At 45.4% G+C, this 14,617-nt stretch overlaps 1 protein-coding gene across 13 annotated transcripts in view; it reads left to right on the top strand.

Moving 5' to 3' along the window:
- HMBOX1 (homeobox containing 1) overlaps window positions 1-14,617 on the top strand; it is a 102,593-nt gene that overhangs the window by 38,978 nt on the left and 48,998 nt on the right. For all 13 annotated transcript variants that reach the window (XR_007773781.1, XM_050948878.1, XM_050948873.1 and 10 more), the window contains one exon: window positions 7,077-7,230. Coding sequence is in view for 12 of the 13 variants with exons in the window: in XM_050948878.1 (XP_050804835.1) it covers window positions 7,077-7,230 (154 nt within the window). In the remaining variant the exon portion in view is untranslated. The remainder of the gene's footprint in view (window positions 1-7,076; window positions 7,231-14,617) is intronic.

Here is a 14,617-nt window from a genome sequence, read left to right as displayed (position 1 = left end):
TGAAATAAAAATAGTTATGGGATATGTTTTAACTCTGATGCAATAATAGGGCCATATTGTTCCTACTATATATAATAATCTTGCTCCCAACTTGATGATCAGTGGTTTTCTGGAGAAGAGGACATTGGAGTTAATGATAATGCTGCAAAACTGACAGGTCATTTTATGTGTTAGCGCTTGTGTTTTTCTTTATAGAAGCAGTTGCAGATCAGGGTGAAGGCAGATTTTGTGTAAAGAAATAATCAGTGCAAAATATTAAGATCAGTTGACATTGGAATGTCTTTTATTTAATCTAATTAACAGTGATGCTTTTTTTAATGAGATGGGGCATTTTGGGGGAAGGGACTGCGTCGTGTTTTGTGAAGGGCTGAACACCTGTTTGGCACTTTATAAATGTGTTTTGGAATCAAATTTAAGCATTACTGCATCAGTGAAATCTTGCATTGTTCAAACAAATCTTCCCGTGCCCATGTTTTGAAATAAAAAGATTAAGGTTGGCCTTAATAGATTGATTGGGAGCAGGGGGCAATGTGAGATGTTCATGGCTTAGTAACCTGGGCACCTTCTCTCTGTCTGGGCTGTGACAGAGCCGGGCAAGCTGTAGAAATGTTGTGTTAAGACTACAATGTGGGGTCTGATTGCCCACGTTTAAGCTGTTGTTTTTTTTCCTTCCTGCCAATTAATTAATAGGAAGGCAGTAATAGTCGTCTTGGACAAGGCTGTGTGTGCTGCCAGGTTGAAGAGAGGCAGTTGTCAGCAACATGTAGCATTTTTCCATAAATTTAATGTCATGGGAGCCCTTGTCTGGCTCTAAAATAAAAGCTTATGGAAAAAGTAAGATGCTGGCTATCCCAGGAGCTTTGTATTGGGGCCGCGATGGTATGATTGTTCTTCAAGTGCATCAAGTGTGCTAAGCGTTTCACAGAAAACAGATCCCTGCGCTGAAGAGCTTATACCCAAATGATAGGCTTGTCTGTTAAACTGCAGGGAGCCTAGGTTGCAGTTTCAAATCACCAAACTGATCACCAAATTTGGGCTCAGGAAGGATATTTCCCCCAGGTCAGATTGTCAGGAGCCTTAAGGGCATTTTGCCTTTCTCTGCAGCATAGGGCATAGATCGCCTGCTAGGATCATCTGGGCATCTCTCACCTAATCAATTCCTTACTGTTGCTGGAACCCCAGACATTAGTGACACATTGGTCTCTCCTGTTCTCTGCCAGTGGCATGGAATAGTTTAGTCTCTTGAGGACTGAAATTCTTTAATCTAACTAAAGTCATTGGGATCAGCATAAGGGCATCAGGGTGAAATTTACAGGCAGTCAGAATCAATGATCCAGTTGTTCTTTCTGGTTTTAAACTCTGTGGAAAGAGGACATGGTCCCTGCCCCCAGGAGTTCTCAGTCTAAGGACAGACACACAAGAAGATGGTGATTAGGGGAAAGGGAACAACAAATAAACTGGTAACCTAGCTGGCAATTTCAGCACAAAGGCCAAACACTGAAAGGGCGATGGAGACTGAACTCCTCCCTGATACCTAGATATGGTCCTTCCAGTGAACCAGTTAGTCCCATCCATTTCATTGCAAGGTCACATCTGGCACTGGATGACAGTAGGAGATGCTAATCCTATATGCTCTATGGATAGGGCTTCCCCACACTTTATCCCACACAATTTATCTCTCTTCATGTACAGAGCTCCTCACCTTTTGATGTATATACCAAGGCACAGTTCTCAGAGCTTTTACTTAATTGCTGCCCAACTTTGTGGCTCTACTCAGCCAAAAACATAGCAGTATCCCTTCTTTTAAAAATCTGCTGGTTTCAGGGCCAGATCTTGTGATCTGTCATAGGCTTTTGTATACACCCATAACTGTACAGGTAAACTAGATCTGCATGCAGAGGTGCATTGGTATAATTGAAGAATCTGGCCCTTAGTATGGAACATGCTGTGCCTTTGTTTTAGAGAAACTATAAAAGCAGAGCTGGGTGGGCAGAACATCAGAGTGATCCTTTGAGGCAGCAGGTTAAAAGAACAAGTGACCAAAGGGCTCAGAGGAGAAACTCTCTCAGATTCCTTCACCAACGATCATGCCAGCAGTGCTTATGCTGAACAGCACTTCCCCTATCACCTGTTGAGATCCAAGCACCTGATGCTCCTGTGTGGTTTTCCTTGTGCCAGATCTCATGTGCATGTGTTGAGGTGGTGGCCTATATTCATCCCCAGTTCTCAAAACGTTTCTCCAGTGTCTGCCAACTTCAGGATGCTGCTCTTACTGATATTGCCCCATGGAAAAGAGAAATGGGTGAAATGACCACCAAGACTATCACTACCCAAAACAAAACAAAACAGAAAGGCATTTTATACTCAGTAAGTAAATACATCAACGCCTGATTTACATGGAAGCAGATTTATGCTCTAAAAAAAATTATTCATTTTTTTCTCCTTTACCTAAGAAATATTTTAGACACACTAACATAATATCATTTCTCTGCAGCTGTTACCTTGATGCTAAGCATCACTGAAATGCCCTCTTTCATTTTTATCTGATTTCTGAGACAACACTGCTAACCAATTGCCTGCTTATGAGCAGATGGAGGGAGCTTCTGCTCTCCCAGCTCCTGGTCAGGGGGAGGTTTGTTAGTAAGACACTTGGAGGGGGGTCCGCTAGTATTTCCCCACTCTTGCTGACCCATTAATTCTGTGTTTTGAAGGGCTGTGTCTGTCAGATACTTTTCGGAAACATTAGAATGTACAAATTCGTGCACCAGCATTGGTAAAAGTTGGCCAAAATCCTACTTTGAAATGATGGTGCAACCAGCTGATGGTGTCACATTTAACTGGGTAAATATTTTGCACAGCAATAAACTACAGCATCGGGGGGGTGGGGGGGAGAAAGACAGCGCTACTGCATGTAGGGCTGAGGGAACTTCCCCAGACACCGCCCTCGTGTGCGCAAGACTAACAGGGATGTGCTTTACTTACTACTGAAATTACCCAGGAGAAAGTTTTAACTCTTCAAGAGACTTCCACCCTTCTCAGAGTGCTGATCCTCAGTAAGGAAAATAGTCATTAGGCAGTTGATACAGCCAAAGCTGGTAATGAGTTCTCCACTCATTAACAGTATGTAGGGCAAGCATTGCTAGGGTTAAGCCATGTGAGGTTCTTCACCCCTTTCACTCTATTACATACTGGCAGACAGCTAAAAAGTGATCATTTCTAAGTGCTTATATACCAATGCTGGAAGTCTAAAGAATAAGATGGGTGAACTAGAGTGCTTCGTATTAAATGAGGATATTGATATACTTGGTGGATAAGGATAATCAATGAGACACTGTAATACCAGGGTACAAAATATATCAAAAGGACAGACCTGGTCAAGGAGGGGCACTATATGTGGGGAAAAAAGTGTAGAGTCAAATGAAGTAAAAATCTTAAATGAACCAAACTGTACCATAGAATCTCCATGGATAGTGATTCCACGCTTGAGTAATAAGAATATAGCAGTAGGGATATATTACTGACCACAGTGTCGGATTAACAAATTTGGCGCCTCTAGGCCCTCAAAAAATTGCCACCGCTCCCCCTCTGCCAGCTCACCTCTGCTCCCCCGCCGTAAGTCTGGGAGGGAGGGGGGAGAGGGGGAGTTGTGGCGCTATGGGGGATGGCAGCGATGGAGTGGAGGTGAGCTGGGGCAGAGAGTGGTTCCCTGCTCCCCTCCCTTAGTCATTTGCCACGCCCGCTGGCCCCAACTCACTTTTGTTCCACCTCCTCTGATCGTGCCACTACTTGCTTCTCCCTCCCAGTGCTTTTGCGCAGCTAGCCTGGGAGGGATGGGGGAGAAGGGGAGTTGTGGCGCTTAGGGGATGGTGGTGGAGCGGAGGTGAGCTGGGGTGGGCAGCGGTTCCCGGCCCCCCCCGGTTACTCCCTGTGTCCGCGGGCCCCACCTCACCTCTGCTCTGCCTCCTCCAAGTGCACCGCTACTCGCTTCTCCCTCCCTCCCAGAGTTTTCGTGTGGCAAGCCTGGGAGGGAGGTGGATGGAGGGAAGCACGTTGCGCCTGGAGGAGGAGGAGGGCCAAAGATTTGGGGAAGAGGCGGAGTTGGGGAGAGGTCACGAGCAAATTTGCCACCCTGGCAAATTTGTTGGCCTAGGCGATAATACGCCGCTGACTGACCACTTGACCAGGATGCTGATAGTGACTGTGAAATGCTCAGGGAGATTAGCGAGGCTATAAAAATAAAAAACTCAATAGTAATGGGAGATTTCAACTATCCCCATATTGACTGGGTACATGTCACCTCAGGACGGGAAGTAGAGACAAAGTTTCCTGAGAGCTTAAATGACTGCTTCTTGGAGCAGCTAGTCCTGGAACTCACAAGAGGAGAGACAATTCTTGATTTAGTCCCAAATGGAGCACAGGATCTGGTCCAAGAGGTGAATATAGCTGAATGGCTTGCTAATAGTGACCATAACATAATACAGTTTAATATCCCTGTTTTGGGGAAACACCAAAGCAGCCCACCATGGTAGCATTTAATTTCAGAAAGAGGAACTACACAAAAATGAAGTTAGTTAAACAGAAATTAAAATGCACCGTGCCAAAAGTGAAATCCTTACAAGCTGCATAGAAACTTTTTAAAGACACCACAATGGATGCCCAAATTACATGTGTATCCCAAATTAAAAAACATAGTGAGAGAACCAAAAGAGTGCCGCCGTGGCTAAACAACAAAGTAAAAGAAGCAGAGAGAGACAAAAAAGTATCCTTTACAAAGTGGAAGTTAAATCCTATTGAGGAAAATTGAAAGGAGCATAAACTCTGGCAAGTCAAGTGTACAAATATCATTAGGAAGGCCAAAAAAGAATTTGAAGAACATCTAACCAAAGACTCAAAAAGTAATGGCATAACTTTTTTTTAAGATACGTCAGAAGCAGGAAGCCTGCTAAATAACCAATGGAGCCACTAGGTGGTCACGATACTAAAGAAGCAGTGAAGGGGGATATGGCCATTGCCTAGGGTGACCATATTTTCCTATTCTGAATACGAGACACCTGGTAAAATTACTGGAGTTCAAGTGAGTTCAACGTCAATCAATCAGAACTATGCAGTACCAACATTCAAATTAACATCAAGTTGACTGAGCCCCTGTTAAAAAGAAATACTGCGTAGCTGGATTATTTTATTTACCTTCTTATCTTTAAGTTTCTAGGTTTCACACTGTGAGGGGTAACAAACACACCCCTATCCACACACACTCCCATACACCTCTCTCACACGGAGGGGTGACCGACTGACCCTGCCTGGCGCTCTCCGCCCTCCATGCCTGGCTGGGCCCCCGGGACGGACCCACCTCCCCTGGTACCTTGTGCCGTGTCTTCCCGAGGCAACACGGAGGGGCTGGGGGGGCAGGGGAGGGGCAAGGTCACATGCCACCCCTCCCCAGATTTATGCCAGAGTTCACCCCAGAATGTAGGCAGCAGCATCCTTTCAGCACTGCAGGAGGAAAGGGATAGGAGCTGCTTCCAGGCCGGGTCAGGGGGGACGAAGCACTATGCGGGGCTTTGGCACATGCAGGGCTCGGCTCGGCTCCTCCTGGCCAGCGTCTCGGGCTGGAAGATCTTGGGCTTTCCCGGGGCACCGGCCCAGTCAGAGGCAGTGCTGTCCAGGCTGTTGGTGATCTAAGCACTCTGATCAGGGACTGGTTCTCCCCACAGTGCTGGGTGTGGGATGCCCTCTGTGGGGGGTGATGTGGTAGAGCAGCGGAGCTGGACGGGGGCAAAGCAGGGAGAGGACAGAGAGCACATAAAGGGCCAATAGGTGGGCAGCAGAGGTGACATGTAACTGGCCGCCGTCTGGCGCCTACCCACACACACCAGCTACTGCAGCGCGTAGCCAGTGCCGGCCAGAAATGGGGCAGGGCCATGCTGCCCAAGAGCCAGCACGCAGTGGGAGCTCTGCTGGCAGACCAGCACGGGGTGCGACCAGGCCCGTGCGCTGCATCTTCTCCCTGCCACCAGCATTGCACACCCACCCCCATTGTTGGCCAGTGGACCCCCCACTCACTGCTGGTGGGCCGGTGGCTGGCAAGTAAGCATCCGGCCAGCAGCAGGACCCCCTCAGTAAGACATCCCCCCCCCCATTGGTACTGAGGGGAAGAAGACAGAAAATACAGGACAATTTGCCCATTTTTAAGAAAAAGTCATGACACCTGCAGGAGGGCTTAAATAGAGGGCTGTCTCTTTAAAAACAGGACGTCTGGTTACCCTACCATTGCGGAAAAACTAAATAAATTGTTTGCATCGATCTTCACGACTGAGGGTGTGAAGGAGATTCCCAAACCTGAGTCCTCCTTTTTAGGTGACAAAACTGAGGAACTGTCCCAGATTGAGGTGTCATTAGAGAAGGTTTTGGAACAAATTGATAAATTAACCAGTAATATGTCGCCAGGACCAGATGGTATCACCCAAGAGTTCTGAAGGAACTCAAATGTGAAATTCCAGAACTAACTGTGGTATGTGACTTATCATTTAAATCAGCTTCTGTACCACATGACGGGACGATAGCTAATGTGACACCAATCTTTAAAAAAGGCACCAGAGGCAATCTCAGCAATTACAGGCTGGTAAGCCTAACTTCAATATACTGTCAGAAGTCAGGATACTGGGCTAGATGGACTTTTGTCCTGACTCGCTATGGCCATTCTTATGTTCATGACAAGAACACAAAGCAAAGCCGGAATGGGTCCCAGCTGAGTGTAGCTCAGACATTTCTGTATGAAGCTGGTCATCCTGATGAGGGCAAATCGCCTCTTCCAAAGTGGGTATAATGAAGACTCCATGCTTGATTCTCCTCTGACTTAGACCAGTTTAACTCTATTGATTTCAACAGGGTAATTGCTGATTCTTGCCTGTGTGAGGACACAATCTGGCCTCATGTGTCTTTAATGTGTTCGTTGGTAGTGTTTTATCTTTGGCTTAAATGGCTTCCCCAGTCAGTTGTTTCTTTATTAGCAGGACTGCGAAGAGAAGCAAGATTTACAGTTCATTAGGAAACACAGTATTTATTCTTGTTTTTAGGGGCTACGTTAAGTATGAGACCTGCTCCAATCCCAGTAGAAGAGCCAGAATGGAGACAGACGCCTCCCCCAGTCACAGCTACCTCTGGGACCTTCAGACTACGGCGAGGCAGTCGGTTCACATGGAGAAAGGAGTGCCTGGCAGTTATGGAAAGGTATGTATCTCCTTGGGGTTGCCAAGGCCTTGATGTGCATTAAATAGAAATAGATTGAGATACTATTTGTCCCTGCTCTGATGAGTAACAACTGCTTTACCGTGAGTGTGCTTCAGTAGTGTGCAAGCCAATTAGCTATCTGGACATGTTTTTTCCTTCAGAGAACTAGGAGGAAGTATTACACCCCATTTCATGTAAAGCTTTTACATCCCATAGTCCTCTTGATCCTGCTGAACATTCTTTATAGCTCTTGGGAGGCCTTGCCCTTGGTTCAGTTTGTGGATTCTTCCAGGTCTTTGTTATTCAGCTCTTCCTTAGCTTTCCAGGGAGCTTTCATTCTAGCTAATTCAGACTCTGTCTAGATGGGAGTCTTTGCTTTGCGAATGATCTTTGCTTTGTATTGTGCATCTCTTTCTGTTTTGCAGATCCTACCTCAAACAGATAAAACTAATATCTTATTTTATGCTGGCATTTGTACAGCACCCTGTCCATTTACAGTGCTGTGTAAGTGAGCTTTGCCTGATAAGTAACAAATTCCCTGCCCAGAAGCCTGTTACAGCCCTGGATGTTGGCAGGCAACAGTATAGGGCAAGGTAGATCCATTCAAATACATTAGCAGAGTAGCAAGTGCTCGTTAGAACTCCCAGCTTCTCAGCCTTTCAGAAATTAATCACTCTCCTAGCAAGGTCTGCCTGCTGCCTGCACGCGTTGCTTTTGTACTTGCCCTCTGCTCACTTCAGAATCTCTCTAGTGCCTAAATTGGCAGCTGGGAAAGGCCCAGCGTGTACAGAGTGACCATGTAGGGGTAAGTGCTTATTCCTTGTAAAGGCTAAATTGCTGGGAGGCAATGTTTTCCCCCCATTCAATGTTCTTCCAACTTTGGAGTGTGGCGTTCACCGGGCATTATGCTAGTCCCTGGTAATGCGCTGTCTGTGAGCACCTTGTGCTGACAGCCAGAGGGGAATCTGGAAGCTCCATACAGCAACAGGCCCAAACCCTTTTGAGAAGAGGATCTGCAGTTAGGGCACAAGATCCTGCAGATGTTGCTGGGTTTGGACAAATACCTCCATATCCAAGCCTGTCTACTATGCAGCATTTGGGCTGTTGTGTGTAGTATTTTCCTGCTAGACGTGTTCTAGAACATAGGGAAGATTAAGGGATTGTAAATAATAAAATATTAAACGCCCCAGAATTTTAACCTGTAAGCACAAGAGATTACATAGACCATGAAAGTCAAAAGCTGTAGGTGCTTTTCATGCCATCTTCCAGCTCATCCCTGGGGAGTAGAATAGGATACACGTGTTATGGAGATGTTGCAATAAGGAGCGGTTCAGCTCCTTTTCATAAAGGCAGCTGAAGCGCCTAGTGCACTGGCAATAATCAAACTATTCATGCACGTCACGCTCATCGCTATAGTATCGATGGCATTTGCATACCCAGCAGATCACTTGGTGAGGGCCACAATCATGCCTCCAAACTATATGGCGTTCAAAAATTCACATAGGGCTTTATTCTCTCCAATGCGCATTGATGCCTGCTGTTGTCAGAGGTGTGGTGTTGTCAGATGCTACCGGTGTGGTGCTCTGCTCTCTCTCTGTTGGTATCACTCGGCTGCGCGCGTGTTCCCTCTTGTGCTGCCCCAGCTCTGCAGATAGCTGACACAGCAGACCCGAAGAGAACCCCCAATGACCACAGAGTCTAATAAGGTACGAAGGCACGTCGGCCAGGTTTATTGCGATCTCGAACACAATTGCAGTTCCCTCCAGATTGTTACTCTACAGGGCATACTACGAGAAAGTGCCTCTTGGCAATGGACCCGGCTCAGTCAGTGGCGGGACTTTCCGCTGCCCCCTAGGCCGGACAAAGACATCGCCCCAGGGATACATTTTTATACACAGGTACAAACAAGTTACACATCACTTCTGACGTATTGAGGTACAACCCTTCTACGTAGCAAGGTACAACCTCTCTACGTAGTAAGGTGCCGCCTCTCACCTTGTACATGTTGGTTCGATCAAAACAACTCTATCCATCATATTACCCTTGTGCCCCTTTCATTGGGATGGGTCGGCCTGTTCTTTCTTATCTGTGGAATGTTCCAATATAAGGTGTTCTGGTACCATGTTTATACTTCGGTATGCTAGGTGAATATATGTTTATGCAATATCAGCCCTTTCCTTGCCAGCATCTGTGAACTGAGCTGGCCTTCAGCTCACAGCTTGACTTTGCTTTCTAGCTAAGTCTTGACATTACTTTAGTTTAGGCCTCAGGCCTCATACTGGGCCTTTATCAGGGCCTTCACTTACTACACCTGCCTCCTAACTCTGACATAGCAAGGGCCTGATCCTGCAAAGTGGTTGTGCACCTCCAGGAGGGGATCAACACTTTCAGCTCCTAAAGAAATCTGGGGAGATGGAGGCTCTCAGCCACTTGCAGGTTCTGAAATATGTGCTCTCTATTTGTGAGTGCACTTCCACTGTATGAAGCACTTCTCCTTTCCTTCACTCAGACACTAGGCTCTGTCACGTCACAGGAGTTGGTAGCAGGAGACAGCCTGCTTTTACTGCTGCTGAGACCACAAATGTTAAATACCTTTGGGGCCCAATGCTGCCACCCTTCCTCAAGCAAACGTGTTTTACTCACAGGGATGTTCTGGGTGAAGTAATGAGACAATCCACACAAGTGAGGCTTTGCAGTCTTGGGGTCAGTAAATAGCAATTATCTCCAACTCTTCTCTTGACACTCCACCACTGTGGTTTGTTAAATCTGTTCCTCGTAAATGCTTCTCTTAAATGATAAACCTGTGCCTGCCCTGAAGAGTCTGTGTAATGGAAGGCCCCATCCTTTATTGGAAGCTAATACTGCAGAGCCTTGCATCAGTGCAGAGTCCCGTAGCCTTCAGCTAGGGTGACCAGATGTCCCAATTTTATAGGGACAGTCCTAATATTTGGGGCTTTGTCTTATATAGGCTCCTATTACCCACCACCACTACCACCCCTGCCCCTGTCCTGATTTTTCACACTTGCTGTCTGGTCACCCTACCTTCAGCGGGGTTTGCACTAACTAAGCAAGTAGTTAGTATAGTGTGAGACCCATAGGAGAGTCACTCCAATGGTGTTTTCCTCTTCCTTTCTCTTCCTCGTTCCTTACTTTGTCCCTTAAATATAATGGGTCAGAAGTTTAGCATTAAAACAAAAAGTTGTGAAGTACTTTTAGAACCAAGTGTCCCCTCTGCAAGGTGATATTTGGGAAGTGACAGCAAAGTATTGCAGTTCTGCACCACTTTGAGACTTGGACCTTTAATTCACTGTGTCTGTACTGTACGGTCTCTCTGATTTAGAATTGAAGCTCTTTGGGGCACGAAAACATGCCTTCCCTCCCCACATTGCAATGATTATTATGTTGTTTTGTATGACTGTAGCACCCAGGAGCCCTAGCTCTGCATCAAGACGCCATTGTGCTAGGTACTGTACAAAGAACAAAAAGACAATGCTAAACACTACCCTCTTCTCCTTCAGATCCCTCCTCAAGACTCACCTCCGCTCTGACCCCTACAAGAAATCAGTTTGTAATGGTTTGGCTGTACCTCAGTAAGGGAGGGACAATTTTGTGTATTAGAGGAAATGTTAAAATTGGTTTGTTTAAACCAGGTGTCAGCAACCTTTCAGAAGTGCTGTGCCGAGTCTTCATTTATTCACTCTGATTTAAGGTTTCGAGTGCCAGTAACACATGTTAACGTTTTTAGAAGATCTCTTTCTGTAAGTCTCTAATATATTACTAAACTGTTGCTGTATGTAAAGTAAATAAGGTTTTTAAAATGTTTAATAAGCTTCATTTAAAATTAAATTAAAATGCAGATCCCCCTGGACCGGTGGCCAGGACCCAGGCAGTGTGAGTGCCACTGAAAATCAGTGAAAGGCAGCACGCGTGCCATAGGTTTCCTACCCCTTGTTTAAACTATCAGAAACCACCACCTTGTGCAGTAGGATATCTGGGTAACCACTTGATCTTATTTTCATTGTTGTTTTCCCCTTCTTCCTTGCCTTCTTTCCTTTGTTTGCCATGCTCATTCCTTGCATCTTGTCTCTGATTGTAAGCTCTTCGGGGCAGGGATTGTCTTTTGCTGTGTGGTTATACAGTGTGTACTGCGATGGTGCCCTGATCCTGACTCTAGGCGCTGCTGAGTGTAGCAAGGGGTTTTGTAAACAAACACTAATCACTGATATGTCCAAATACATTGCCTAAAGCTAGGGAGACACCTGAGTAGGAGACCAGGGATGTTGCATACAGGATACACTTACATGTTACCACAGTCCCAGGCCCACCAATTTTATGACTCGTAATACATGCTTACACAAGCAGGTTTCCTGATGCCCGGCCAGTGCTGATCACCACTGGGAACAGGAAGGGATTTTTCTGCTTCTGTTTATAGCGTTTAAGATTGCACAATGATCTAGTTGCTTTACACTGGTGGCTTTCTTCTTCATCTCTAGGATTTGGCTGCTAGTGGAGGCAGTTGGCCCAACTCACTAGACCAAAGGATTTTCCTTACCCTATTACATATATGTTCCATTGTTTTGTGTCCTCCTAGCACCCAGTAGTTCTGATGTGCCACTCATGGAGAACACTAAAGTGCTGTTCGTGTGTCCAATTGAGCGCATAGAGGCTGCTTTTAAGTGGGCTTTTCTTGGATGCTTTTAGCTTTACATGTGAGATTTGTATGAGCATTACTGTGTAGTTTTCTTCACCTGTACACTCTTTGTTGTTTGAGTTAACTCTGCTGTGGGCTAGGACAACCAATTCATGGCCAAGGGCAAGACATGCTTTTTTAAAAAGTGCAGCGTGGCTCCAGTGACCCGGTGTGTCCCCTTAACCAAATGCATCATCTCCATTTGCCCCAGGAATGACAGTGTGAAGTCGCTTTTGCACAGTTAAAGTGAGCACTGGTTGGCTGACTGCTGTGCCAAAGATAAATGTGTCTTTTGTCACAGATGTGTAGTATAGTTGAATTACGAGGATCAGCCGACATGCCATGTTTATTAATTTCATCAGAGACACACCCGGAACTGTCCCTTCCACACCCCTTTTGCTTGTTTGTTTCTGTGTATACAAAGGATCCTGCAATCACATATTTAGTACCTCTGCCGCATTGAATGGGTGTTATGGGTGTTCAGCACCACTCTGGATATGGCTCTTGAACTGCATAAGGAACGTGATGGTTTCATTTGGCAGCCTTCCTGGTTTTGATTTGTGTAGATCAGCTGTAACTCTTGTGGAGGTACACTTGGTGTCAAACTGGTTTATGTGAGATCAGAATCAGGCCCTGTGCGTGTACTTTCAAGCTGTGTTATATACAGTGCATGTGTATCAAAGGGTCTAATCAGTTTATTCTGGATTTCCAGAATGCTGCTTGTGGGTTCTATAATTCAATTCTCCTGGCTTTGCTACTTTTTGGAATTTCTCCCAGGACAGTTGATTAGCTGTTAGGCTTGGGTTTCGGACAATAGATTTAGACGGTCTGTCTTTCTTTTTTTTCTTTAAATTTCTTTCTGAATATTTATGCTCTGAAGGTTAAGAGGAGCAATAGTTCCGGAAAGTGAAGTTCTATATTTAACTGCAAACGAGGTGTGGTTCAGACAACTGCAATGCGAGCTCCTTCATGCTGCCTTGCCAGTGATATCAACCTTGACCTGCAGGGAACGTTCTCTTCTCTAGCCTGCTGCTCATGAAATATGCTGAGTTTAATGTGTGGTGGTGGTGTATGGTTCACCCTCCTTTTGGGAACAAAGCTAAGATTATAGTAATCGTTTTGGTGGAACCTGAGGTTAGGCGTGAAAGTCTGTTTCTTGTGCAGGTTTGTGTTTTTCTCTATTACATCTAGTCCCAAAGATTCTTTCCACAGTATCAAAATCACCCTTGTTTTTTTAAGCCTCTCTCATTAGAACTGTCAGACTGAAAATTCCCTGAGGGGTGGATATATATATAAAAACCATTTCTGCTTTTTTTTTTAACACACGACTGTGCTTTTCCCTCTAATTATATACATCAGAACTCAGTTTCCCTTCTTTTGCAGGCTTTTCATTAATGCTGTGCCATCTAGTGGTGGCAGCCGAATCAGCTTGGGTGGGCATACCCATTTCAAGGCATTCTGTAGAGGCCTTTTCAAAACGACCTCCTTTATACAAGTATGCATTCCATTGTCGGTTTGGAGGGGCAGTGTTTTCTTTTGACAACAATTCTATGAAGTGGGAACATGCTTGTTTGAGCATTGGCCTGCTAAACCCAGGGTTGTGAGTTCAATCCTTGAGAGGGCCACTTAGGGATCTGGGGCAAAAATCCATACTTGGTCCTGCTAGTGAAGGCAGGGGGCTGAACTCGATGACCTTTCGAGGTCCCTTCCAGTTCTAGGAGATAGGTATATCTCCATTTTTTATTATTATTATTATTATTATTATTTTATTATATTAATTGAGCAATGCAATTAATGTGTATATGGCATTATTTATTTATGGATTGCTAAGTAATAAGGTTTTGAGGTTTTCGGTTTTAGGTTTTATTTCTGCGTTGGCTTTGTTCTTTATGTGCTGTCTTTCTTTAAGGATATAGTTAAATCAACCTATGCTAGACAAAGACCTAGACTAGGATCTGGTTAAATCAGTCTAGACATTAAAAAATACTTGGCATGTACAAGTTCAAAGCACTGCACAAACATTAACTAACTAATCTTCACAGCCCTTCAGAGGTGTAGGTAAATAGTATCCCCATTTTACAGATAGGAAACTGAGTCAAGCGTGAAACGACTTGTTCAGGGCCACAAAGTGAATTGGCAATAGAGCTGGGATTAGACTTCCAGACTCTGCAACCATTGCTCATTCTTCCACACCCAGCTGCCTCTTCTCCCTCCCCCCGCTCCCCAAATAAAAATAAAAAAATTTGCAGGGACAGCCCATCAGTGGCAGAGGGATGGTCCAGGTAGCTTCATCGTTCTGCTTTGGGTTATTTTTGTTTCTTCCCTCTTTCCTGTCCCATCCCCCCCTCATTATTTCTACATTACAGTGGGGAAGGGAGAGAGCCTGACTTTCAACTGGCCAGTAAACGTAAGCATGCCTTTCCAGGCTTACAGGGACTGCATGAAAGAAGTGTAAAGCAGAGAGTAGAAGAGGGGGATGGAGATGAGGATGAGGAGTTTATACCTGATGAGGAAGCAGAAGAAGGGATTTGAGCTGTATGCCTGGGAGACTCACACAGGGCGTGTCTACGCTACACTTCAGTCACAGGTATGACTGTACCACACAGACATACCCAAGCTAGCTCAAATAACAATAGCAGTGAAGCTGCAGCAGCGTGAGCCAACCACTCAAGTGCATCCCCAGGGTCCCAGGCAGGG

This window comes from Gopherus flavomarginatus, chromosome 4, assembly GCF_025201925.1.
Source record: "Gopherus flavomarginatus isolate rGopFla2 chromosome 4, rGopFla2.mat.asm, whole genome shotgun sequence".
Lineage (NCBI taxonomy): Eukaryota > Metazoa > Chordata > Testudines > Testudinidae > Gopherus > Gopherus flavomarginatus.
The sequence above is the reverse complement of the archived record's forward strand: the minus strand, read 5'-3'. Positions and strand labels throughout refer to the sequence as shown.